Source organism: Ascaphus truei, chromosome 1 (assembly GCF_040206685.1).
Source record: "Ascaphus truei isolate aAscTru1 chromosome 1, aAscTru1.hap1, whole genome shotgun sequence".
Taxonomy (NCBI): Eukaryota; Metazoa; Chordata; class Amphibia; order Anura; family Ascaphidae; genus Ascaphus; species Ascaphus truei.
Window position 1 is genome coordinate 126,854,764 of NC_134483.1, and position 27,938 is coordinate 126,882,701.

General features: G+C 42.9%; 1 protein-coding gene across 5 annotated transcripts in view; it reads right to left on the minus strand.

The window, feature by feature from the left end:
* FSD1L (fibronectin type III and SPRY domain containing 1 like) overlaps positions 1-27,938 on the minus strand; it is an 83,428-nt gene that overhangs the window by 13,655 nt on the left and 41,835 nt on the right. For all 5 annotated transcript variants that reach the window (XM_075594607.1, XM_075594598.1, XM_075594591.1 and 2 more), the window contains 4 exons: positions 20,882-21,003; positions 12,950-13,159; positions 9,357-9,455; positions 6,296-6,425 (listed from right to left, as the gene is read on the minus strand). In XM_075594607.1, the coding sequence (XP_075450722.1) occupies positions 6,296-6,425; positions 9,357-9,455; positions 12,950-13,159; positions 20,882-21,003 (561 nt within the window). The remainder of the gene's footprint in view (positions 1-6,295; positions 6,426-9,356; positions 9,456-12,949; positions 13,160-20,881; positions 21,004-27,938) is intronic.

The following is a 27,938-nucleotide window of genomic DNA, read 5'->3' on the forward strand; positions in this document are numbered from 1 at the left end:
CCCTTACTTCCTCCAAGAATGTGGCCTTTTTTTGGTGTATAAATGCAAAAGAACCCAGAGAACGTCAAACAAACAGTGAAGTGTTTACAATGCAGCACAACTGTGAAGGAAAGCAGAATAGTGAGGATCAAATTCATTTTTGTCTTAAGTATATCAAGCACATGTAAAATACTTACATCTGCTGTATCCCGATTGTCTAGTATTCCTATAACCAGTGGTTGACAAATCACCAAAAAATCTACTCGCCACACAAAAAAATCTACTCGCCACCTAGTACCAAACGTGTGCTGCTTGGGCCAATATTTACTCGCCCGGGGGTTAAATCCACTCGCCCGGGGGTTAAATCCACTCGCCCGGGGCGAGCAAATGTATAGGTTTGTCGAACACTGCCTATAACCATATATTAAACAATTTAGTGACCTACATAGGTGCAAGATATCAACTCTTGTATTACAGCACAATTCAGCAAAACGTTATTTTCTCGCTGTTACTGTAAAGCGGCTCCCTAGCCATCGGCGGGAGGGTCACCTGACCGGGGGGGCTGGCCTCTCCCTCTCTGGCCCGCCCCCACTCTTCCCTCCCCTACCCAGGGGAGGGCTGTTCCGAGGGCCTACTTAAGGCCCTGCTGACTGGCAATACGGCCTGTTCGCTGCCCACCACACAATTAAAAGGAAGGTTCCTGGTACTATTTTGTTTCACCCCCCCCACTGGCCCCTGTTCCCTGCGGCTGCTGCCTGGGGCGGGAGGTGGGGGGAGCAGGATTGACGGGCGGGTGCATTTTAGCGCTGCCCGTCGGGCCCTCGATCTCTGTGGCTGCTGCCCAAGGCGGGTGGTGGGCTCAGGGGGAGTAAGGTCTGGCGGGCGGGTGCAGTCCCCCGGTCCTCCATGGCTGCTTCACGGGGCATGTGGTAAGCATTAGATACAATGCTAATGTTTGCGGTCTGCTGTCTATGCTTTATTGGGTGTTAGATGCTTTATTGTGTATTATAGTCATTTTATGGCTTAAAGTCCGGCTTAGAGGGGTGAAAGGGTGTGTTTTACTCAACACCATGCAGCCGGTGCCCATTGTGGGAAACCAGGAAGGGGCGAAGCCTATAGCACATGGCAACCACACCCTCCCCCCACCCGCATGCATCAAGGTAAGGTTTACACTTTTAATAGAGTATGTCAAGTAAACGTTATGCTCACATGGGTGGCAGTCAGCTCAAGGTTAGCTGTGTAACGTTGGGGGCATTGGATTTGTTAATTGTGTGCCTGAATTCTCCTTGCAGATGGCTGGGGAAGGCCCGAGCAACATTACTAAAGCATGATCACCGGAGCTATGAGGTTAGAAATGCTCTGACGATAACTGTCGCATGTCTCTTGTTTATTTCAGCTGGGATTTCTGTTTTTCCCCTCTTCAGGATTCGTGGCATCCTGTGTGGCTCGCTTAGCATTCAGGCGCATTTACACTCCCGTAGCTCTATATTTAGACCAGTCTTGCTCCTCCAAGCACGCACAGCAGCGTAGTTATAGAAACACACGCACATCCCAGTTAGCCTTCTTCCCACACCAGCAATGGCGCCAGCGATAGCCGAGCAGTTTAGTCTGCTTCAAGCCGAGGCGGTGAACCATGATGAAGGATGGTTAGACCGACGGCTGAACGCATTGTTTACGAACAGGCGAGGCCATAGTAGCGGACAAGGCCGTTGGATCCCTGAAGCTTCGTGCGCTAGACATACTTCAGGCACGAAGCCCGCCCCCGCCTCCGAGCTGTTGAGGGCCCGACCGCGTAGGGCGACATCCTGCGGCCATTGAGAGCCGCGAGGCAGGGCGTCACGGTATGCAGAACGGCCGCCCACAGCCGTCGCGGGGCGGTGTAGCGGCAAGATTCCTGCACACCACATCGGCAGGTACAAAGAGTGCAGGACGGCCACCCGCGTCCGCGGATGGCAGTGCAGTTCAGCCGACTGCAGCAGTTGCAAGCGGTGTGAGATCAACATGGCTGCCCGCAGCAGTCGTGGGCAGTGGACAAACAATACGGCCGCTTGCAGCAATCGCAGATGGTTCCGGGGTATGGGTGAGGACTTGGCGTGGTTTGACAACGTGGAACTGGTGATGGACGAGGCGCGGCACGGCTCGCTGCCCAGGTCACAGCCCACTGCGACGCCAAGAATGGGTAAGAAACCTGCAGTGGTAAAAAGGGGTCGGTTGCTTAACAGGTTAAGCACTTTTAAGAAGTGGATAGGATCACAGGAGAATCGCGCACCGCGCAAACCAGCGCAGAAAGGCGGCGGCAGGGGGAGGAATCCCAGGAGGCGCAGTGCATTCACAGCCAGCAGCGCCAGAGTTGGCACAAGCCCTGGATCCAGCGGCATACAGGGCAGCATAAAAAGCGGGTTTCATTTCTGCGTTAGTAGGTATGCTGAGGGCATTCGAGCCCCAAGCGTCGGTCTCATTTGCAACCCCCATTGGAAAGGCAGCAGGGATGGGAACCAGTGGTGCAGTGTTAGGGGGTTGCGGTGGCATGGGGGGCGCACCCTCCCAGATGGGGCCGAGGCCAAGCATGCAAAGCACATCCAGTTGTACCATGGCAGCAGCGCCGGAACATACCTCAGATCTTGCAGTCATCAGCCCCCCCTCTGAAGACCCCACCCCCCCTGCGACCACCAGCCTTACCCTGGTGATTTTCAACCCAGCCACTTCAACCACGGCCGGGGTCGCTGGTGTGGTGGCCCCCCCATCCTTGGCTGGGGGCAGAGGGTTCTTGTATGGGCCTTTTAAGATGCCAATTTATGTATTGTTAGGCCCGCATTTGACTAAAGAGGAGAGGGACAAGATTTGGGCTGGGGATTACATAGAGCTCCTATCGGGGCTCCTAGATTACAGGAAAGCGCTGGCGCGATCATCAAAAAAAAAAGGGGACACAGGGAAATACGGTGTTTGAGAAACATCTCTTCCCGCGCACATTTGAAAATTGGTTCCGCGCTTTCAGAATCCTGGCCGGGGTGATCGGGGAGAAGTCTCCCCAATCATGTTCAGCCATGTTCAAATACATGGATATGATTGGTCATGCCCACCATCGGCACAGCGGGATGGGCTGGTGGAAAATGGCATTGCACAAAGGTAAGATGTCATGGGACATGAAAGATGTAGACTTATGGATTGATGTGGCTGACAAGCCGGTGCCCTTTCAAGGGGGTCCAGGGGAGGATGCCAGGCGGGCAGCTCAGGCAGTCAGGGAGGGAGTCAGGCAGGTGTTTGCTGGGCCTGTGAGAAACCTCACCGCGTCAATTCCAATTTCTGTTGGGCCACCTTGTTTTCGCTGCGCGGATCATGCCGGCGGATCGGCGGCTACAGCAGGGATCAGGCATCCTAGTCACTTCATCCGGGTCACTGTCGAGATCCACAAGGACTTGGGAGTCTGGCTGGACTTCCTGGGGAAGTAAAATGGTCGGACCCTATGGTGCGAGCATCCACTTCGGAACGCTGAGCTACAGCTATTCACGGACGCTGCTGGTCGGTGGGATTTGGGGCTTACTTCAGCAGCGCATGATGTGGAGCGCTGGCTGGCGCATTGGCGTGAGTCTCAGCTCATCAGGAACTTAACGTTCCTTGAACTTTTCCCGTTGCTGGTCGCAGTGCGGCTTTGGGGACATTTGTTTGCGAACAGGGAAGTGATCTTCTGGACTGACATGGGGGTCGTGGAAGCGGTCAATAATTTTGGTTCACATTCCCCGCCAGTTTTGAATCTGTTGCGCAGCTTCGTGCTCTCATGCCTGCGATTGAACTTCTTTCTAAGCGCGGCATGTGCCGGGGATTTTAAATAACATTGCCCATTCTTTATCCCAGTTGCAGATGGCAGAGTTTCGGATGTGGGCGCCAGAGGAGGGCCAGGTCGGCTTACCTTACCTGGTAGATTTATGGGCGCTGGGGACCTCGCAGTGACAAATTTAGTGCGAGGTTCCGTGGCTCTGGGTACGGGGGAGGCTTATGCAGCAGCTTGGCGCGAGTGCTCTGACTTTGGCCAGTGGTGCAGGTCATATAGTCGGACATTGTCTGTAAACAAGAGACCACTGAGTCTCCACTAGTGCTCTTAAACCACTTATAATAAACAACACAGACTATGCATATAAAGTCATGTGTTATTGATCCAGAGACAAGATGGTCGGGCATTGTCTACAGGCAGTCTTGGCGGGTGCGAGGGTGCCGCGCGCGGTAGACAGGGCACGGAACAAGGTGAATAGGACAGTAGGCAAGTGGCGCAGTGAGGTATCTGGGAGATTAGACACCCGGATTTCGATTCTAGTGCAGGGAGGGGGTTTACTCAGGGCGGCCGGGGTCCAGGCAGCCTCCCTGATCAAGCGGCCCCCTAGCCATCGGCGGGAGGGTTCCCTGTCCATGGGGCTGGCCTCCCCCTCTCTGGCTCGCCCCTCACACTTCCCTCTCCTACCCATGGGAGGGGTATTCTGGGGCCTACTTAAGGCCCTGCTGGCGGGTAGCACGGCCTGTTCGCTGCCCACCAGACGTTTCCCACCCACCCATCCCTTTGAGTGTAGTGCAGGGCAATCATATTACCAATCAGCAGCGAAATGTTAGCAGTGCCATTGTATTCCCTGTCATGTGTACAAGTTTTATGGTATGTGTTATTAATGTTTCTTTGCTCTGTTACTGTGTGAAGTGTGATTACTCTGTTGAAAATGAAAGGAACGAAGGTCCAAGCAGGAGGTGTCGTTGACCAGTTTGCCTTTGCCGCGGCGGCTCTTGGGGGGTAGGTGCTTGTTCTTGCCAGACTGGGAGCTGGGCGGTTTGAGCCCGGATGGAGTACGAGTGGGCGGGGTCATTTAATCATGACTTCGAGAGCCCATTCGTGAAGGGAACAGAGGTTAGCGGTTCAAGGGCCGGCTGACCGTCCCCTCCCCCTCCTGTCAAAGGATCACTCTGGCAGGGAGTGGCATTTACTCCCTGTTAAGTTTTTGTATAAACAAATAGCCGCTGCCTTTTATACCTCCAATTCTGGTTTCCTGTTCTCATTTGTACGTACGGGACGGGAGGAAGGGGAACCTCCTGGCAGCCGCCCTGGTCATGCAGGTTTAGGGAAAAGTCTTGAATAATTAGTTAGATGGTAGTTGAGGTTTAAAAAAGACCATAGAGTTCAACCTATGTTAAATGTAGACAGATACTTAATAATAATAATAATAATAGCATGTTCTTGTATAGCGCTGCTAATTGTACGCAGCGCTTTACAGAGACATTTTGCAGGCACAGGTCCCTGCCCCGTAGAGCTTACAATCTATGTTTTTTGGTGCCTGAGGCACAGGGAGATAAAGTGACTTGCCCAAGGTCACAAGGAGCCGACACCGGGAATTGAACCAGGCTCCCCTGCAGCAATCTCAGTGTCAGTCAGTGTCTTTACTCACTGAGCCACTCCTTCTCCTATATTTGTATATACAGTATTTTGATCCAGAAGGCAAACAAAACCTCCCAGTGAAACATTATCTAATACATTTATTAGGAATCAATTGATTGTATGAGAGAATGTGGCTTTACTGGGCCATCTTGTTCTCCACAAACACTGCAAGTGAAAGGTGATACTATATCAACAGGACTGGGCACTGATCGCTGAATGTGTAGTCCACAATAATCAACAGGTTCTTCATCACTTGAAGAGCACGTTGTTGCATAAACCACATGGGTGAGCATCATAAAGGGTCTTCAGTAATAGGCTACAATGTGAAGGGGTTACAAATACGGAACACAACTATTTTGTTTTTATCCATAAACCTCTAGTTTCTAACAGAAATAAAAAAGCTCAAAAGAACCCATTTAAAAATAGTATCCTTATCCATAATAATAGCATTAAGATTTTCAGGGGCAGATCTGGAGAGATTAGTTTTTCTGCCTGTATTTAAGCACAGCGCTTTTTTCAATGTGCATAAAGCAATGCTTGCAGAACTTGAGAATAGCTGGTGACATACTGTCAACTGTAGTTTCACTGATGTATAGAAACTCAAAGTGGCACATACTCTGGGGAACAATTTGGCATGTTATTATAATAAAACGGGTGAGTGGCTTTTCTCCTTAGAGGAAATTATTATTATACGCTGAAAAGTTCTGTCTGGGAACACGGTGTGCTTTTATCCTGTCATACACACCATTTCAAATACAGGTAAAGGTTTTTGTGTGCTATATATTCACATTGTACTAAAAACACAACCAATTTTTTTTTGTTGCAGAAATTTGCACCACCAAGCAAAGCTTTTAGACTAATGACAGTAGCATTTTGACAATCGGGGTATTTACAAGATCTCCTTACCTGCCCTTGTTCTCTTTCCCTTTGACTTTGTTTTCTTGACTTTTACCTCCCATGGAGTCCCATTCAACATACAAATCTTCCACCTTCAGGTTAAGATGTGACGATGTGTTGTCAAGGGCAAAGGTCAGGGCTGCGTCAGAAAAGTTTCCATACAAATATATAAAAACATTTAAAATTTTTTACTGTCAATCCTCCCTATTCTTTCATCTTTCTTACAGACAAACAGGCCCCACTCTGAAGCAAAAAGTGACAGTGTTTATGGTATTGCTCAGCTCACACACATTGGAAGGAGGTAGAAATAGAAGGAAACCGAAGGAAAGAGAATGCTAGTAAAAAAACAAAAAACAAACAGAAGTTCTGTTTCTCCTCTCCCAGGGCCTAAAGCACTCACCAATACTTGGCTCCAGTGTCAGCTTTGGTTGCACTGATGTGAAGTGACTCAGGGTGGTATGGACGCTTGGGAACAATTTGACATGATATTGCCCATTATTTCTCTCTATCACAACCGAATGACTACGGATGAATTTCCTACGGGTAAACTATTTTCTACCGGAGATGTGAAGTTTGGATGTAACTTCCCCAAGTCAGAACCTGCAGAACGCCAATGTTATCTCAAGACCTTGCGCTTAATATCTATGACTGATCTTGCTTACTGTCTTCTGAATACTGTTAAATATTGTATTTACAATCCTCCATGAGTCGCACGTGGTGCACACCAATAAATATTACAAATAAAAAAAACTGTAGTTGTGTAGTTGAACAAGAACAACACAATTACCTGCCAATGTATTCAACAAGAAGTTATTTCCCGTGCTCATCATACTGCAATATCTTTTATTTTGCACAAACCAAAAAATTGCACAGGTTTAAAAATGATTATTGTATTCACTTAAAATATGTAATGGTTCTGCTTTGTGTGTCAATACCAATAAGTTTGCAAACAGCGGCTTTAATGATCTCATATTTGGCAGGAAGAGAGATAATGGCCCTTATTTAGCGAGATTTGCCAGTGCATAAGACACTCTACTGACACAAGATACCTTACAGCCCATTCAACGCAGTCTTCTTGCATCTTGTTTTATGGAATAGCACAGCTTAGTAAACAGGGGACAATACTTGTTATGGCTAGCCTACAAAATAGGACTCTTTGTGCTAACAGAGCATAATGTCCCTTTGTCTACACTCCCAAAAAGTGGTAAACAAAATGGGTATAAATGTGGCACCACCTAGTAAATGTATTTATATTTGTACAGGGTGTGGTGATGTTCAAAGCAGAACCAAAGATGTCGGTGTGAGCTGAAACAATCTTCTACATAATTTTGTAAAGGAAGCGTTTATTACATTCATAAAAATACATCACATCTAGCAGTATAATGTTTACTCAAATAGGCTTGGGAGACAAAAATTAAAAATTAATTACCAACCTGCAGGATTTTGGCAGCATTGCTTTAATTATGACAAATTATGCAAAACGCTACACGCCAGACAAAAAAAGGGACTATACCCCCCACCCCCCCACCCCTTTTTGTTTTTAATGGCAGTGTACAATAACGAAAACGCAACTGAGCATGCACTGCCTTTCTCATCCTCCTCATCCCCTCTCACCGCCTTCACTTTCCTCTTCCTCTCTCACCCCCCTCATTCTCCTCTCACTTACCTGGCTTCGGTGGAGCAGGGCAGCAGAGGAGGACGACGGTGGACGGTGGCAGAAGGAGGAATGAAGACCACAGAAGCGTAACAGGGCGGCACAGACGGGAGATAGCTGGTGGCAGCAGGAGGACTGAGACCATGTGAGCAGAGCAAGGTGGCACAGGAGAACAGCCAGGGAGGAACTGCGCTGTAGCAGCTGCAGACACCTGACGTAGGTATAGACTTCCAGGTTGGACCACTGGGGTGCGCTCCTCCCTGGCCGTCGTCCTGTGCCACCCTGCTCCGCTCACATGGTCTCAGTGCTCTTTTCCTGCTTCCGCCGCCCGCTGTCTTCCTCCTGTGCCGCTCCTCTCCCGGAGTCTTCAGTCCTCCTCTTCCGCCACCGCTGTCCTCCTCGCCAGCTGCTAATATCAACTCACCACGGGCAAGCAAGCAAGCGTATTTGTTGAGCCGTGATTATGATCTTAAACAACAGTCTGCTTTTTATTTGATTTTTTACCTACTTTAAGAGAGAGATTGCTTATTGACCTTTTCCACAATGTTTTTATCTGAAAAAATATTAAGTTTCAGGGAGGTTAAAATGGAGCTCTCCCCAGAGTCCAGTGTAGTTACCATGGTAATCTCAGAAACCAGAGCGTTAAGAAAATTATGATTTTTTTTAACACCATATTACAGTATATATATAAAAAAAAAACAATCTTTACACTCGTAAGCGTGGAGCAGGGGGGTATTTTGCCGCTTGAAAAGGTGTGTAAGGTGCATAGAAATATTATTCTTCGAGTTTACGGTTTGATTAGAATGAAAAAAAAAATATATTAATTCAAGGAAAAAGTAGAACAGAATCAGGAAAAGTGATGGGAATGAGTTGTGAAGGCTTGTTTTAGCAAAGTGGAAATAAATGTACATTCTTCGCTTGGGGCAGCCTGTGAGTGAGTGCAATTTGTTTAACAAGTCACCAGCGCAGCTTAAGGGATTGCCTGACCGATGTTCAGTCCTGTATGTTACATGGCTTGACCAAGAGAAATTACTAGGCAACTCAGAAGGATATTTGTACATTTTGCACTCTATCAAGTAAAAAAAAAAATGTGGTGTCCACATTTATTTCCCCACCTAATTAAAGAAACAAGCAACTCGTATACACCAGCATTGCAATTTTAATGACCTTATACTTATTCTTTATTCCAGCTACAGTACTAAGTTAAGTATTTAGATGTTGGATATGTACATCCTTCTTTCAGATGGGTTTTTAATTATGCTTTGAAGATGTGGCCTTTGATACTTTTTTTTTTTTAGCTCATCATTATTAATCTCCGATATTGTTAATGCAAAATCTCCTGAAAATGGCATTCCACAGTTCTGCCCACATGCATTACACTTGCTGTATTTCCCAGCAACAAAGACAAGACAATACCTTTGGTTTCCAATGTTACCGGATCTGAATATTCCCCAGCCACAGCCTTGTTGCAAGCTCTTACTCTACAGTTCATATACATGGAGTCAAACTTTAAACCTGCAAGTGAAAAAAAAAAAAAAGAACAAAAAGTTACTAAAAACAAACTGAAATAAGCAACAAAAATCAAATGTCGCACATACAGTATATGCCACCATTTTCACTATAATGTCCTTTGCCGACTATATGATTTCTTACTTTGTACATCGTGTAAACTCTGTTTCAGAGTTAAAAAGGTTACCGTGCTGGCGTGCGTCAGCGGGCGCATTAACACGTTAGCCCTGACCCTTTTTTTGCACTGCGATTTCAAACACAATGATGTCTATTCTCACTGGCAAGTTGTGTCCCCCCCAATAAAACACATCTGTGGAAGTTATGACGCCTGCTACATCTGTGTATCTACAGTAAAGAAAGAAGCCCCAATTCACGTCCAATATGACACATTATTTCATTTACTGTATATAAGCATTTTCTTCATTTAGGTATGGGTCATTTATTTCAAATTTTTGGCCATAACATGCTAAGCCTGAAACCACGTCACGGTAAACCCTTTCAGCAGTTACCTACACTTCTAATTTTATACTGTACGGTGTGCTTTGTATTTCCTCCACTGCATAAAGAAAAGTGGAAACAAAGCAATGATATAGTCAATAGCATAGGAAACGCATCATGTATGTGGTGCCTAACAAGTTAAAGTTTAGAAGCACTATGTGTGTTGTGTGTGAGCTACAGTGCAGTTACAACTGGTTAAAAACAGAAGTCCCTAAGAAATAGTAAAGGTTGGTAAGAAGGAGTTGGATATTAGAGGTATGCCAGATAGGCTTCCTTGAAAAGGTGAGTTTTCAGGGTGTTTCTAAATGTCTGAAAGTGGGGGAAGAGTCTGACGGTGCGTGGTAGAGAACTCCAGAGAGAGGGGGCAGTACGGGAGAAGTCTTGTAAGCGGGAGTGAGAGGACGTAATAAGGCAGGAGGAAAAATGGATGTCGTGGGCAGAACGTAGGGGGTGTTTAAGTATATATTTGGGGTTGAGGACCGAAACTTAGGAGGTGGCGGCAGCATCATTGAGAGCTTTGTAAATCAGAGTTAGGATTTTGAATTTAATTCTGGAGGATATGGGAAGCCAGAGTAGGGATTTGCATAATGGAGCAGGAGAAGTGGGGCGGTGAGTGACAGAGGAGTCTGGTAGCAGCATTTTGCATGGATTGGAATTGGGAGAATAGGGGAATGCCAGCTAGGAGAAGGTTGCAGTAGTCAAGGTGGGACTAGATGAGTGAGTGAAATAGGATTTTAGATTCACCATGAGTCAAAAAAGGGAGTATCCTGCCAATATTTTGGAGGTGGAGACTGCAGGACTTTGTGAGCTTCTGAATGTGAGACATGAGAGATCAAATATGAGCTCTAGATAGCGGGCTTGAGGTGTTAATGCGATTGTGGTGTTATTGACAGTGAGGGATAGTTTTGGTGTATGAGTGGCTGTGGAAAGGGGATAGAGTATTAGTTATGTTTTGGACATGTTAAGCTTCAGGTGGGATATCAAGGAGGAGATTGCAGAGAGACTGTTGGTGACATGGGACAGGAGAGGGAGAGAGGTAAAGGGAGGAGAGGTACATTTGGGTGTCGACAGAGATGATACTGAAAGCCAAAAGATTGTATTAGTTCACCAAGAGAGGAGGTGTAGAGTGAGAAGAGCAAAAGGTCAAGAAACAGATCCTTGTGGGACCCCGACAGAAAGAGGGATTGAAGAGTGGGAGACTCCAGAGAAGGAAACACTGAAGGAGCGGTTGGATAGGTAGGACGTGAACTATGGAGGAAACTGCGCCACAGAGACCAATCGACTTTGGTTAGTGCTGTCTTATTGAAGTCTAGCGGACAAAAAACAGGCTGCAAAGAGTCAGTCAGGGAGTTGGGGGAGAGAAAGGGTGTCAAGCGGTTGCATACAAGTGGTTCAAGCACCTTTGAGTCAAAGGGAAGAAGAGAGATGGTGTGGTAGTTAGAGAGGGTGGCTGGGTCAAGAGAGGGTTTCTTTAGAATGGGAGCGTGATGAGTGCATCTTTAAAATAAGATGGGGATGTGCTGTATGTGAGTAAGAGGTTAAAAAAAGGTGAGTTAGTGTGGGGCTTAGAGAGGGAACAGAGGAGATGTATGGGAACAGGATCAAGGGGCAGGTTGTAGAATAAGATGATGAGAAGAGCGGGGAGACCTCATCCTCAGTCACAGGAAAATAAGCAGAGGCTGGATATAGGTGTGCAAAGGGAGGTAGATGTTATGTGTGGAGCTTGACATGAAGAGATTTCATGTTTAATTTACTTAATCTTGTCTCAACTATGTGGGGAAGGTCTCGAGCTGCGAGTGCGGAATGAGATGCCATTAAAGTTGGGCAGATAAGGGATTTAAAGGTGGCAAATAGGTGTTGAGAGTTAGAGGACTGAGTTTGTATGAGAGAAGAAAAGTAGGTTTGCTTGGCATGGTAAAGAGTAGTGTTATAGTTCGAGAGTATGAATTTATAGTGAAAGAAGTCTGCTTTAAAGCGGGATTTCCTCCAGTAACGTGCAGTGCGTGAGCAAATAACTACTCTCATGACCCCTTGACTGCTGGTAATGTATGCAGTAGGTTTTCTGTCCAACTACATTTTATATGACCCCCATGTACTGTATGTAATTTGGTAAACCTTATTCTGTAACAAGAATTGTACGCCTGTTTTAAGTAAACGGAGATTGAACCTATTACCTTTGAAGGTATGGACACATTATGGACACATTAAATGGGTATATTTTTGTGTTACAAATGAGGACAGAGTACCGCTTTGGTTTAAGTTTACTTTAATTAACCTTGGTGAAGGTAGCGTAATTAGGTTGGTGTGCGGCGGTTTTTCAGGGGGGGGGGGTGAAAATGTATTTATAATGCCATGCGGGGAGATGCGCAAGACAACTGGACAACCAGTTGTTGCCAACCCCTTTCACACATACAAATGCACACAGGTAAGCTTGTACGTGACAATGCTGATTCTCAGAAATAACAATTAGCAAAACATTCATTACGGATGATGACTCTCTCCTAAATATTTTCTTTGCCTCTGTGACTGATCCCTTTTCTCCCCCATCTCTCACGGTTCCTTAAAGCAGCTATTCCCCCCCCCCTCCTCCCTCACTTTTCTTACTCCCTAATTTGTTTACTGAAAACTGCACTATTTTCTTTAGCTCTGGGGGACCCCTTTGATCCCCGAGACACTTTCCGGTCAAGTTACAGGGTTTAAGTATCCCTCTCAACATCTTCTAAAATATCTCTCCACCACCCGCCCCGCCCTCCTGTCCCGAGATCTGAATATGTGCCAACCACCACTACCTGAGTGACCCTAAATCATCTAAAACTAAAATATGTACGACGCTTACTAAACTAATTCCGCTCTCTAACTTTCAAACTCTAAAAGTCTTTTTGTTGGATACTTTAATTTCCTCGGTTTCCATATTGCACTCTCACAGTTTTAACCTTCATTCACAAATTCTGAAGTACACACACACACACACACACACACACACACTAAGAATGTTGTCTTACCAGACAGTGTGTATTCTGTGCCCTTAATGTAATCGATCAGTTCCCAACACCTCTCATCTTTGACTCTTGGAAGCCCATCATAGTTTGTTTTCCTATATTCCAGAACATAGTGGTCAATTTTGTTATCTTCTTCTGGCATTCTCCATGCTACAGTCACACAATTGTCAGCCACAATACAGTCTGCTGGATCAATCTCTGGTGCTTTGGGGACTGCAAAGAATAACAAACGGAATTGGAAGAGTTAGAGCTTTCTAGAACATGAAATTCAAGCATTTCTTCCTAGCCTCTGCGAACGGCCCTAGATGTTTATGTTGGAGAAGGATCTACCCTATAGGATTCTTGCATACGCTACAGAGGAGACCACTCCCAAATTCATAAAACAAAAATGTTTCACAACAGGAGGAAACAGCACATAATCTTACTACTATTGGCATTCGTTCCTTACGTTACTGAATATTATGAACCTGATTTTACCTTAATAGGAAGAAATATTGGCCTAATAGCGGTTCAATGAAACGGGACAATTGCCTTGGAGGAGCAAACTTTTTTTTTGTTTTAAGTGGATATACTGTAGAAACAGCGGCTCTGATGTGATGTGGTCTCAAATGTGACATTTAAAAAAAAAAGCCACTATTTGTGAATTGCAACATGTAAAACAGTCACTCAAACTTAATGTTTAGTTAACATTCCCCCCGCATAAGAATGTGTGCTCCTGAGAAATGATTTCTCATCCTATACATTATGTCAGGTGTCAAATGTTTTCTAGTCATTTACAATTAGTAAATACATGTCAATACATTTTAAAAGCACAAGATGGTTTTGTGGAAAAAGATCATCCACCCTCCCCCTCAAAAAAAATTTCAAAATAGTAAAACGAATATTGTCCTAGTTGTAATTGAATTGCTTAATCCCAGAAGTTTTGGTACAGATTGTAATAAAATATTACACTTACAAGTAAAAAGTCCAGAAATGGAAAATGTTGCACCAGATTCAAAATAGTTTTCTTAAGATGAAGAACACAGTCATTTATTTTCTAGTCATATGGTCACATTACTCAAATGAAGGGTAAAAACAAAAGTGTGAAACACTACTAAAGGAACGTACTACATTTTGTGAAATGAAATTGGCTTAGTAGCAAAATATTTTGTTTCAGACCACACTTAAATTTAAAAGTCTCCAAATGTCATCCATTGAAAGACATACTGTACACAGCATGTTCTTAATACCCGAATTGAATGTGCTCTTGACAATTACACATAACACACGTTTATTTGGTTTCTGAATCCAGTTTTGTGAGCCCTCAAAATGTTATTGTGTTTCACATTTTATGCCCATTCTGAAATAGGTTCAGGAATGCCATCAGGTATCAGAATAACTGTATAGTACGAAGAGACACGACAAAACCTATGATTGTTAACTTTTTACCCAATAGTGACAAACCAAGGTGTGTTTTTTTTAAGGGTTGCATAAAATAAATAAATAAATAAAGGCACTATTATCCAATACAACAGAAAAGATTTATTATAAAGCCCCCCATAAGATTTCACATGTTTTGCTGCTTTAAAACAATGCTTTTTTTGTGTCCCTACTCTTTTAGCACTATGCTTATGTGTCGAAAGCTTTTTCGTCTTTTCCCTTTTTTATTTTTTCTTAGATTGTACGTAAAAGTAAAAACGTATTTTCCATGTTTTCTCTTTTTTTGCTTCCTTTGGAAAAAAGTGTAGAGATTTTCGCGACACTTATGCACGGGTTGTGAGACACCAGCGTGTCATGACATCCTGAATGAGATTCACTGGATTACTGCCTCCCTTCTACAAGTGATAACATAGCAGCTAAACGGATACACTGTTTTACAAAAGGTGATTCATCAATAAAAGTCTTGGCTTTTCACATGCTGGTAAGTAATACTTTTAAAAGCTGCGAAAATCTCTCAGGGTAAAGTGTTTTTGTTTTGTTTTTTAAATCTCACATAAAAGTGATGAATGTTTCTATGTCCTTGATCCTTTCTACTGCTATTGCTTCTCAACTTTCTCTTAAGATACATGGAGGTCAGGAGAGAAGGACAATAGCCTCTCACAGAAACCTTGGGTAATCAGAAAGAAGATCTCACTTATACTCAAGAGCAGGGCCCCACTTAGTTAGGGTAGCAGAAATAGTCTTTGTTCAGTTTGCAGTAAGTGAAAATTCATGGTGTGCCTATCCCTTTTTTATTTTTGGACAGTACCTTATAGGTACTCTGATAGTAGCACCCTCCCAGTAGTCTGGTGTATTAAGTGCATGTCCCAATCCCTTCACAAACATATATATAATGGGTGTAAGTGCAAAACAAATATACACTAAATACCGGCACTAACAAAATTTGTAAAAAGAATCAAGAGGTGTTCATTTATTCCATGAAACACCAAGTATCCCCAGAGCGGGCACTCACATCTCCCCTTGCATTTACAAGTCTACCTTGCACAGTGGCAAGCCTCCAAAGGCAGAAAGCACACCTTGCAAACTAAAGCATACTGGCGAATGTACCGAGAGGTTTCGAAAAATTGGACATTTTGTACAAAATGCTTTTGTCCATTTATTTCTGATATGCTGGGTCACTTTCTCCGAATGATTGGGTCTGGGTGAAGCATGATATATATCATATTATATAATAATAATAATAATATATAGATAAATATATACACACACGTCAAGAAACCTCCACCGTATACCATATAGTCAATAAAAATATCACTTGTGAGCACATTCAGATGTCTTAGACAGGTCTGCAACCCTGCATCTCACAATTATCACCTAGCATAAAGTGCTTCCACTGCAGCAAAAGATTCTGGGAAATGACATGCAAATGCACCGTGTTTGCCTGAAATTCCTTTGTACATGGAACCCTTATAAGCTAATGCTCGCTGTTAAAACCGCTTTTAAGCCCAGCATGGGAATCAGATGCAAAGCCAGAGAAACCACTCACAGACATGTTTCGACCTTAATGGGTCTCATCAGTGTGAGGTTGGTTGTACAGTACTGGCTTTGCCATTTTCAAGGCTGTAGGATTTACCACACACATTTTAAGTTATGGTGGGTCAAAAAGGTGACAAGAAACCTCCTCTGTATAGCATAAAGCAAATAAAAATATCACTTGTGAGCACATTCACGTCTTAGACAGGTCTGCAACCCAGCCTTTCACCAGCGAGCATTAGCTTATAAAAGGTTCCATGTAAAAATGGATTTCAGGCAAAAGGTGACATGGTGTGCTCATTTGCATGTCATTTCCCAGAATCCCTTGCTGCAGTGGAAGCACTGTATGCTAGGTGATAATGGTGAAAGCTTGTATAGGTAACTACTCCCAGTTCCAAAAATAGTGATACAGAGACTCTGAGAAATGATCTGAGAGACCCAAAAATTAAAAGTATATGACATATATGAAGTCCAAAAGATGGTTCTAAATCCGCAGCAAATCCGGTTATAAGTTCTTGGGCAAATAACATCGCCAATAGTGTACAATGAAGGACTGAACTGACAGAGAAAGATGGACCCAATAAGAGAGTAGCTAGAGAAACTAGAGCCAGCCTTGAACCGAACCCTTAGTAACTCATTAGCATAAATATCTCGGTCCTAGCTTCTGCATCCCTTAATGTCCAAAGATATTGAGGTAAATACCGGTGTCCTTATGATAAAGCCTTGTAGGATCCCGCGTGCTGAAGCTATGGTGATGCCGAAGCCTCAGACCGTCCGGGAAAAACTTCAGGCTACTCACATGGAGGTGCTCGTCTCCTCTCGGCGTTCTCCCATGAGGCGTAGCAAATTGCCGGAACCTGCGCTGCGGAAGTGCGTCACTCCAATCGTTGGGCAGTAGGGTTGAAAAAATTGGTGGAACAGCAGGAACCAGGTTCATGTGGTGCCACCACTTTTTTCAACGATAATGGTGAAAGGCAGGGTTGCCGACCTAAGACATGTGAATGTGCTCACAAGTGAAATTCTGTGTCTGTGTGTTTGTGTGTAACCAGATGCTTTGGAGTATTTATACAACCTGTTTTGTGATAACATTGAAAACGGTTGCATATACAAAGGCGCTTATCCATCCAGAATATTTCCCCTTTAATGTTTTATTTGACAAATTTATGGAAGCATAATGTGTTTAAAAAGATAAAGAGAGAAGAACAATTTTGTGGCCCCCGATAGTAGAAAATGACTCAAGAAGATAGAACCAGTAATTATCTGGCCAGTAGCAGTAAATGACTGGATCTTCTCACTAAGAACTATGCTGTTCTAATTACTGCTGGAGTATGACAAATCTGAAGCTTCATGCTTGTGGTGTTACACTGAAAGATACTAATCAAATAAAGGCCCACATATTACATATAACTGCCCACTGTTGTTCCAATGCAATATACCTCGTAATTCGGAGTGCAGAATGAATTCAACAAAAGTCAGTAATACCTGATGCTTGTAATGTATAAATTAATTTACAGCTCGCTGTTACAGAAACATGAGCTACAGTAGATATCATGTTGAGGTAGACTTGGAAAGTATCTTTTTCATGGTGTTAATGATACAACAGTAGTGGAAACCAAAGATGACTGTAAAATGGGACACTGTTTTGATAAAGAAATTGTACACCGGTCCGAATTTGGCAACGGTTATAAAACATTAAGTAGATATTCACGTTAGTTTCTCCTGTAACATGTGCATCCTGATTTTAATGTATAATTGCCAAGTGTCTGGAATGAAAACATTACGCAATTGGAAAATCTTTTGAAAATATCATAGTACATACAGTCCTGCGAAAAAGAAAGTACACCCTCTTTGAATTCTATGGTTTTACATATCAGGACATAATAACAATCATCTGTTCCTTAGCAGGTCTAAAAATTAGGTAAATACAACCTCAGATGAACAAAAACCCATGACATATTACACCGTGTCATGATTTATTTAACAAAAATAAAGCCACAATGGAAAAGCCATGTGTGAAAAACTAAGTACTGTACACCTTATGATTCAATAGTTTGTAGAACCACCTTTCGCAGCAATAACTTGAAGTAATCGTTTTCTGTATGACTTTATCAGTCTCTCACATCGTTGTGGAGGAATTGTAGCCCACTCTTCTTTACAACGTTGCTTCAGTTCATTGAGGTTTGCGGGCATTTGTTTATGCACAGCTCTCTTAAGGTCCAGCCACAGCATTTCAATCGGGTTGAGGTCTGGACCTTGACTGGGCCATTGCAACACCTTGATTATTTTCTTTTTCAGCCATTCTGTTGTAGATTTGCTGGTGTGCTTGGGATCACTGTCCTGTTGCATGACCCAATTTCAGCCAAGCTTTAGCTGTCGGACAGATGGCCTCACATTTGACTCTAGAATACTTTGGTATACAGAGGAGTTGACTCAATGACTGCAAGGTTCCCAGGTCCTGTGGCTGCAAAACAAGCCCAAATCATCAGCCCATCACCACCGTGCTTGACAGTTGGTATGAGGTGTTTGTGCTGATATGCTGTGTTTGGTTTTCGTCAAACGTGGCGCTGTGCATTATGGCCAAACATCTCCACTTTGGTCTTGTCTGTCCAAAGGACATTGTTCCAGAAGTCTTGTGGTTTATTCAGATGCAACTTTGCAAACCTAAGCCGTGCTGCCATGTTCTTTTTAGAGAGAAGAGGCTTTCTCCTGGCAACCTGTCCAAACAAACCATACGTGTTTAGTCTTTTTCTAATTGTACTGTCATGAACTTTAACATTTAACATGCCATCTGAGGCCTGTAGATGTAACTCTTGTTTTTTTTGCAATTTCTCTGAGCATTGCACGGTCTGACCTTGGGGTGAATTTGCTGGGACGTCCACTATTGGGAAGATTGGCAATTGTCTTGAATGTTTTCAACTTTTGAATAATCTCACTGTAGAATGATGGACTTTAAATTGTTTGGCAATGGCCTTATAACCCTTCCCAGATTGATGGACAGCAACAATTGCTTCTCTAAGATCATTGCTGATGTCTTTCCTCCTTGGCATTGTGTTAACACACACCTGAATGCTCCAGACCAGCAAACTGCTAAAACTTTGGCTTTTATAGAGGTGGTCACACTTGCTGATGATCAATTAATCAAGGGCATTTGATTAGCAGCACCTGTCTGCTACTTAGCATCTTAATTCCTATGGAAGCAGTAAGGGGGTACTTTGTGTTTCACACATAGATTCTCCATTTTGGCTTTATTTTTGTTAAATAAATCATGATACAGTGTAATATGTCATGTGTTGTTCATCTGAGGTTGTATTTACCTAATTTTAAGACCTGCAAAGGAACAGATGATTGTTATTATGTCCTGATATGTAAAACCATACAATTCAAATAGGGTGTAATTTCTTTTTCACACGACTGTAGGCGGCTTTCTTCAACTTGCGGGCCATGAAGAGCTTTGGACTGGCCCTCAGACTGTGATCCTAATTGCCGTTGTTGAGACAGAGGAGTACAATTATTCACACTAACTCACTTTCAAGCTAGGTAATGAGATAGATAGGATACAGATGGTATACATGCTTGCAAAATGCAAGCATATTTTTTTCTTTTTAAATGCATCTTAAATTACACTACTATACACTCCTGTGGACCAGCTTTTCCCAATCCTGCCCCTTTGGAAACCCAGTTTGGGTAGAAGGAAATTACATGTAATGCAAGTAGATAGGAGGCAAAACAGAAAGTCTCCCGCAGATCCCTTTTATCACTGCACAGACAGGCTAGTATATAGAGTAACAAGGATACAGTGCTCCTTGAAATAGATCAGAATAGGATGTAGGGGAGACCCTGGTAACCGCACCCAGTGCTAGGAGTGAACAATTACCTAAAACGGCCAAATAGGCAAAACAATAAACTTTTATTTAACATCTATACATACAATACAATGACGCAAGATCAGTAGGTAATAAAAACATCTAAAACTCAGGTATGGGTGTATACAGGAGGCGAAATGGTAGGTATATAGTGATAAATCTAGTTCTAAAATAGAACCCTCCTGATAGGCTGCTCAAAATACTCAAAATATACCGTTTTAGGTAATTGTTCACTCCTAGCACTGGGTGCGGTTACCAGGGTCTCCCCTACAGCCTATTCTGATTTATATCAAGGAGCACTATATCCTTGTTACTCTATATACTAGACTGTCTGTGCAGTGGTAAAAGGGATCTGCGGGAGACTTTCTGTTTTGCCTCCTATCTACTTCCATTGCCAGTACTATCCCTTTGCACCGGCTATAATATTTGTTATCAGGCTAGCGGTATACTATCAGTTATTTTTGGAAATTACATGTACTCAGCACAGAGATTCTAGAAAGTGGTATTTCAGCTCTAAGTTTCACTTTTTCAGCTCTGGGCAAAAAACTAGTCAGATGTTGTACTAGATTTTTTTCCCCCTATGGTGTACATATTTTGAAGGAGTATGGTTATTCCAAAGGGGAGTATGACATTATGTAGATCGCTCTTCCTCAACTGGTGTAGAGATCGGTGCGGCAGAAGCCCCACTATGCAAGGCATTGTAGCGCACAATGGCAAACAGAGCGCTAATTAACAGCACTGTCTCAAAAGCAGTTCTTCTGCAGTACTACTGTAGTCTTTCCAGCACTCTCCAGGGTGGAGCTGAGCTGGGTATAATGTGAGCAATTACAGTGCTTAAGCGAGTAAGAACACTGCAATGTATTAAAAAGTATGAGGCTACACTCATTTCTGACACTGAAAGGGACTATATAGATTTCATTAGCAGTATTATTAATTTTAACATTTTGTGACTAGAAACAATCTAATAATTCCTCAGGGGTAAAAGTCGTCATAACAACGCCTTGAGTTCCAGTTGAAGTTATTGCATAAATGACATATATTGCTGTAAGAGTCACATTCTGTCCTATATGAATACTGATCACAATACTTTACAAAAATGTTCTTCTCTTGTCCACCATACCTGGTAAGAACTTCAAAGTCTGGATCATCTGCCGTTCCTGGGAGAAATCCACCATTAAGTGTGTCATGTTGTCGCTAACCTTTGGTTTCAATGAGAGGCGAAAAGCTGCAGCCATAGTGACCCTAAAGCCATAATGTAACATGAAAAGAGTTAACAGCACGAAGCATGCATATGCGGCTCTTCAATATTAGAAATGAACAGAACTGACCTAATAACGTACAATTAGCGCTTAACGTAAAACACTCCTGTAAGGAATAAGTACCTGATGTACTACTGACATTGACACTAGCAGGGTAAAAATACTATAATACATAATCCCTGAATGCAATGGTTGAGTGCATGATGGTATACCTAAATAAAGTTAATTTCCACTTTTAGCCTACTTGATATCAATAATAATATAACCAAATGGGAATTGGAAATATTAAAAATACTCTGGTGAAGATGTAAATCCAACTATAACCACAGACGTATGGCAGCCTGGGTATCAAGACAGACAAGTCTTCAAAAACTTGTCATAAGAAGAATTTCATAACAGATCAAGTCCCTGGCGCAAGGGAAACAGTCCCTTGGAATGTGATAGGAGAAAAAAAAGGTAGTCCTGTTTCTTCCCCTTTGCAACATGATGATTCTTCTAATTGCGGTTTTCTATAGGGAAAATACAAAAGAGAAACACCATAGTCCATCACTTCAACTCTGAGCACACGTTGTCACAACAATAGCCTACTTACAACAGTGATATAGGTCGTAAGCAGGGAAAACTACATTTCTTTGCTCTACTCCTCTATGGTTGAAGTTGTCGATCTGCTGCTGCATCTGGTCTTCAGACTCCCCCGCACTCGTCAATGATAGAGCACTACCCAAAGTGAATTAAAAAAGTACATGGTATAGTACTATTTAAAAAACTTTATTGCTTCCACACATCTAATCCACTTACAATGTGGATCGTGATGATGTGTGGCTAAAACTGCCGTCCGCGACTTTGAGCTCTTTCAGCAGACGCTCTGCGGCTGGGGTTGGCGGCAACGCCTCTGCTCGGCTGCGATTTTCTCCGCTTCCCCCGATAGTCTCACTGCGTTGCGTCCTGCTGCTGGATGCTTCGATTATGCATTACTAAACTCCGCCCTATGCGTTTAGTGACTGGCTAAGTCACTTCATTAGGGGTATTGGAGCTTGACTTACTTACTGAGGCTTTTAGAGAGCCTGGCCGAAAGTCCATTTAGCCCATGAATGTCCATTTTAATGTCCAATAAGGTTACTAAATTTGAATTGGTTAAGTGTCAATGTGCAACATGACAGTGGAATGACATAATTTAGTACTTTTAAATTCCAGATTTGCTGAATGGAAGCAAATCAACAATTATGGTAACCCTTCAGATACTGAAGCCACATTACATTTTTCTCCCTGATGGAACCAGAGGGCAAGCCCGTTGGTAGACAATTTGGGGTTTGGTTGGCAGTAAAGTTCTATGCGATTTGTCACCTAGCATGATGTTCCAATGTTTGTTAATAATATGGTTGATTTTAGGTGCCATTGCATTATACTTGCTAACAAATGGCATACACTGTGTATTTTTTCTTATTCCCAGTAAGGAGTTCATCCCTGTTCACCCTACTGGCAGATTCAAATGCCATTGTAACATCTCTCTTGCAATATTGCCTTCCAAGGAATTTATTTTTTAAATCATCTGATTGCTCTTCGAAAACCTGTTTCTGAGAGCAATTGCGCCTCACTCTCAGAAACTGCCCCTTAGGGATATTCGTAATCCATCTGGGATTGTGGTGGCTGGATGCCTCAAGATAAGTGTTTGCATCTACTGTTTTGTAAAAGGTTTTGGTCTCAATTTTTTCCTTTTTCAATGAACAGTGATAGATCTAAAAAAACATCTATATTGGTCTTGCTATTGTTAAAGGTGAATTCCAAGTTCCATAAATTTGTATTTAGATAAAGTTTGAAGCTTTACAATGCTTCCTCAGTCCCCTTCCAGACACACAGCACATCGTCAATGTAACGCCTCCAGAGCACCAGGTTCGCATCTTGTGGGTTGTCACACCAAATATGATCTTCTTCCCACGAAAATATTGGCATAACTTGGTACGAACCTGGTTCAGTTTTGTCGTGTAACTTTTGGAATGCCCGTGCGAGCTACAATACGTGGGCCGCACGGGAAGACCACTCAAGCGCTGTTTGGCCGAACATGTTTATAACATCAAAAAGAGGTTTACTGACACAGTGTTTCTAACCACTTCAAAATCAAGTTAGATATACACTCTAAAACCTTTATCTCCAGAGAACAGGAACATAGATTTTGATTTGGCTTCATTTTTTAGGGGGTAGTAGCTGCAGCATCCGGTCAGTTTTCAGATCTTCCATTATTTTAGTCAGTGGTTTATCAGTGTGTTTTATGCTATTTTAGAAAATATTTTTTATTGTTGTTTTTTTATATTTGTTTTATCAATGTATTTTATTATGGGTTGAGTGTTGTATGGTATCATATGTATTTGGTTTGATTCCATTCAGCAAATCTGGAATTTATAAGTACCAAATTATGTCATTCCACGGGCATGTTGCACATTGACACTTAACCAATTCAAATTTAGTAACCTTATTGGACAGTGAAGGGCTAAATGGACGTTTGGCAAGGCTCTATAAAAGCCTCAGTAAGTCAAATTCCAATACCCCTAATGAAGTGACATAGCCAGTCACGAAACACGTAGGGCGGGGCCTAGTGAACGTGGATTCAGAGTATCCAGCAGCAGGACACAATGCGGTGAGACAATCAGGGGAGGAGGAGAAAATCGCGGCCGCGAGAGGAAGGAAGGAGTTGTCGCCAACCCCAGTCGTAGAGCAAAGGGCTCAAAGTCGCGGACTGTAGTTTTAGCCACACATCACGATCCACATTGTAAGTGTGTTTCCTGGTGTGTGGAAGCAATAACGTTTTTTAAATAGTACTGTACTTTGTGTACTTCTCTATCATTGACTTCAACCATAGAGGAGTAGAGAACTATAGAAAGGGACCTCGCTCAGACCCCTAGAAGGTAGAGGCGTGCTGCCTGGGGATGGGCTAGATAGATAATAAATGTGTATCGAGAGTGATACACCAAAGAATCCCCTTTGGATAGGCGCACTGCAGACCTGAAAATAAAGACGGTCAGGGGTAGGATTGGTGTGTATAAATAAAAAACTTTATTAAATATTTGTGTATAAATAAAAACTTTATTGAATATTAGTGTAATAGTGTACACAAAACAGTATATAGTGCTGTACTATACACTGACTAATAATAGACTGCTGTTGGTCTATGTCAACCTCCGTCAAGCGTCTCACTGTGCTCCCATTAGTTCTGTCTCCCTTGAGGTGTGAAAATCTTGGCAGATGCTCTAAATGTCAATAATCTAGATGGGTTATTGTAACCCTATGACATATTGGTAGGTATAGGCTCTACCGAGACTAACAGAGAAGTTCACGCAGCACATCAACGTAATGTGCACACTGCGCATGCGTCATGTAAGTTAAAACAGTAGAGTCTGTTTATATGCGAGTTGCGCATGCGCCGGGGCAGTGCGTGAAGTAAATGTTTGGACGGCCCGTATAAGGTTGGTAACGGGTAAAGGGAGTACTGGGTATCGAGGAAATGTTCAATAGTGATTACACATAGTGACACACAGAGCGTAGTGCCTATGGATCACTATAGATCGTAGTTTGATATGAACCCAGTATATATGCGTATTCTTTGTACATTGGTGCGTTCATGTGTCAAAGTTTGTGCTGTATCTGGTATAGTGTGCGTCTCAAACGGGCGTAGGTACGAGGATGCTGTGCACCTTTAGTAGCAGGAGTAGTGAAAAATAGTAAACGCAGGTCTGGGCTGCTTGGTAATATTTTCAACGGGGTTTTTTGGTGCCCATGTGACCGCAGAGCTGCTCACTCGTAAACTGCTGCAATTGAGAAAATGGTATAGCACACGAGACCTAGGTAGTCAGAGCAGCTGTGTCTATACAGGGCTGCATGGAAAAAACATGCACGGTAGTATTTAAAGCAGGCAGGCTATTATGATAGTGAATAGCAAGTGCTGACCTGTAGCAGCACTAACACCTCTTTAAATGGGTGTATCAAATGAAAGTAAGACACAGGTCAGCGCACTAGAGGAGCTAGTAGAGATAGCTGGCGTGGTAAGGTATGAATCATACAGCTAAAGACCCGACATGCTGCATGTTTCGTCACTTCCTGTGACTTCATCCGGGGTGGGCGTTGCTTGGTTCCCGGTCGCTTCTTTATACCCTGTAGTTGCCATAGCGATCATGGGACGCCAAATGCTGTAAGGTGGTGATGCATGAGTACTACATCCTAAACTGACCTAAGTTATTGTATGTAATACAAGTAAGAATTAACTTTGCTGGATTTCAAAAAATTGGGTTGGTGGTGACAACACTAAAATGAGTTGAAATGTGACTGTGATCTGACATAGGTTCATAGGAAAGAACCGCGGCCGCGAGAGGAAGGAAGGAGTTGTCGCCAACCCCAGTCGTAGAGCAAAGGGCTCAAAGTCGCGGACTGTAGTTTTAGCCACACATCACGATCCACATTGTAAGTGTGTTTCCTGGTGTGTGGAAGCAATAACGTTTTTTAAATAGTACTGTACTTTGTGTACTTCTCTATCATTGACTTCAACCATAGAGGAGTAGAGCAAAGAAATTTCGTTTTCCCTGATTATGACCTATCACACTGTTGTGCTGTAAGTGGGCTATTGTTGTGACAACGTGTGCTCAGAGTTGAAGTGCTGCACAATGGTGTTTTTCTTTTGTATTTCCCTATAGAAAACAGCAATTAGAAGAATCATCATCACGTTTCAATATTAGAAATGACTGAGTTCCTGCAATTTCTGGATTTTAATTCAATACAACTCTTCTATCGTTATCCATTACAGCCACAGACCTCATCATCGGCCATGTTCTTATATTACAACACATGCTTTTACTAAAGAATAGTGTGTGTTTAAGCGTTTAAGTGCTTAATCTAGTGGCTGCAATGCAAGTTACAGCAAAGACGCATATACCATTAAGCAAAGCATGTAGTTCCACCAGCGTACATTAATGCTGTCCCTTTTTCATGTCACACAGCTATTCTGAACCTATTCATATACACTGTAACATAGTGGTAGAAGGTTGGCATTTATATGAAAAAGAAGCATATTTCACTTAAAGGGGCAGTCCCTCCTAGGACAAAAATCAAGTACAGTGGCATACTCAATAGGTTACACATACAGTACAGTAACACGTTCATTTAAAATGAAAACACAAGTATTTTTATATAATGGCTTACACTTTACTTTTCCATGCAAAACAAAATGGGGTGTGTTACAATCTTCATCTGTCTATTGGTGATAAGACTGCTTGTCAGTCCTCAAAAACAAGAGGTGAATTACTATTTCTGTTTTGTCCATTTGCATAGTATTTATGAAGCAGCCTTTAGACAAACAGATAAACAGTAGATGACATTCTTGAATTCAGGATCACTTGTAGAAAAAGGATACACATTCACAGCAAGATGTGCATTAGTAACACTTTTACATTAACTGTGATACTATTTCTAAGGAAGCCAAGTACACAGCTGAGCGAATAAAAATGTTTTCATTGCCCTGCTACATACATGAGACTGCCCATTTATGGTTACCAAGATTTAAACAAGAGAAATAGGAAAATCTTGTTATGGTTAATGTCCTACCTGAGTACTACCTAGTGCTTGCATTACCATTGAGCTGCCATTTTATTAGAGATGTGCAGAGGACTTCAATTTAGTAATGTCTCCAGTTGTTTTTATACCCACTCAAACCTCCCTCCAAATAACTTTAATAAGGGAGAGACGCATGCACTTAAAAAAGGAGCACACCTGAGGTACGCTGTGAGATATGTTAATGGTTATGCAAAGACTATTTTAACGAGTCACCTTGCACACTTCAGGTGTGCACCTTTTTCAGCACAAGCATCTCTCCCCAAGTTATTTGCAAACGAAATTGGACATTTTGAAACTGTAGATTTCACCAGAGAAGAATCTACCTTCAAATATTGTTTTTTTTCTGGAGAGGAGAGAATGACTAGGCAGGGGGAGAGAGGGGAGCGATGTGAAGAGAGGGGAGCGATGTGGAGAGAGGGGAGCGATGTGAAGAGAGGGGAGCGATGTGAAGAGAGGGGAGCGATGTGAAGAGAGGGGAGCGATGCGAAGAGAGGGGAGCGATGCGAAGAGAGGGGAGCGATGCGAAGAGAGGGGAGCGATGCGAAGAGAGGGGAGCGATGTGGAGAGAGGGGAGCGATGTGGAGAGAGGGGAGCGATAGAGGGGGAGCGATGTGGAGAGAGGGGAGCGAGAGAGGGGGAGCGATGTGGAGAGAGGGGAGCGAGAGAGTGGGAGAGGAGCGACAGAGGGGAGCGAGAGGGAAAGAAAGGTGGGGGTGAGACAGTAGCATCACTGTAAACGCTAAGAAACCTCTGAGGCCTTGAAAGCTCTGTACAAGTATAAATTAATCTATGAAGAAATCTACTGCTGGTCCACTAAAAGGTGCTACAACTTTCATCGAATTTCCATACATTCTAAGAATGCGTCTTTGACACAACTTACATTGCAGCTACATCAACAAAAGTTCATCCTGCATCCATAATATGAAAAAGCACGTACATGTATGTAAATATACTACACACACACACACAAATACATGTGTATGCAAATGTTCTGTCCACCATATTATTTTGCACAGAATATGTTATTGGTACTGGTAGTATAAAAAAAATAAAAAAAAAAAAAAAAAAAAAATGAAGGCAAATTTACACTTTAGGGGTTATTCATTAAACTGTGAAAAAATCCCATAGAAGTCAATGAATGTTTCTGTGAGATACATCCTTAATAGGTTATTTTACAGTTTCATGAATAACACCCAATTGTACCTTTTTTCAGAAAAATTCCAAACACGAATTATGGAGTGAAAATGACATACAAAGATTCCCTAATGCGTGGTACATTGATTAGGTGATGGCATTGTCAGGGAATTGAGATGGAAAAGCCCA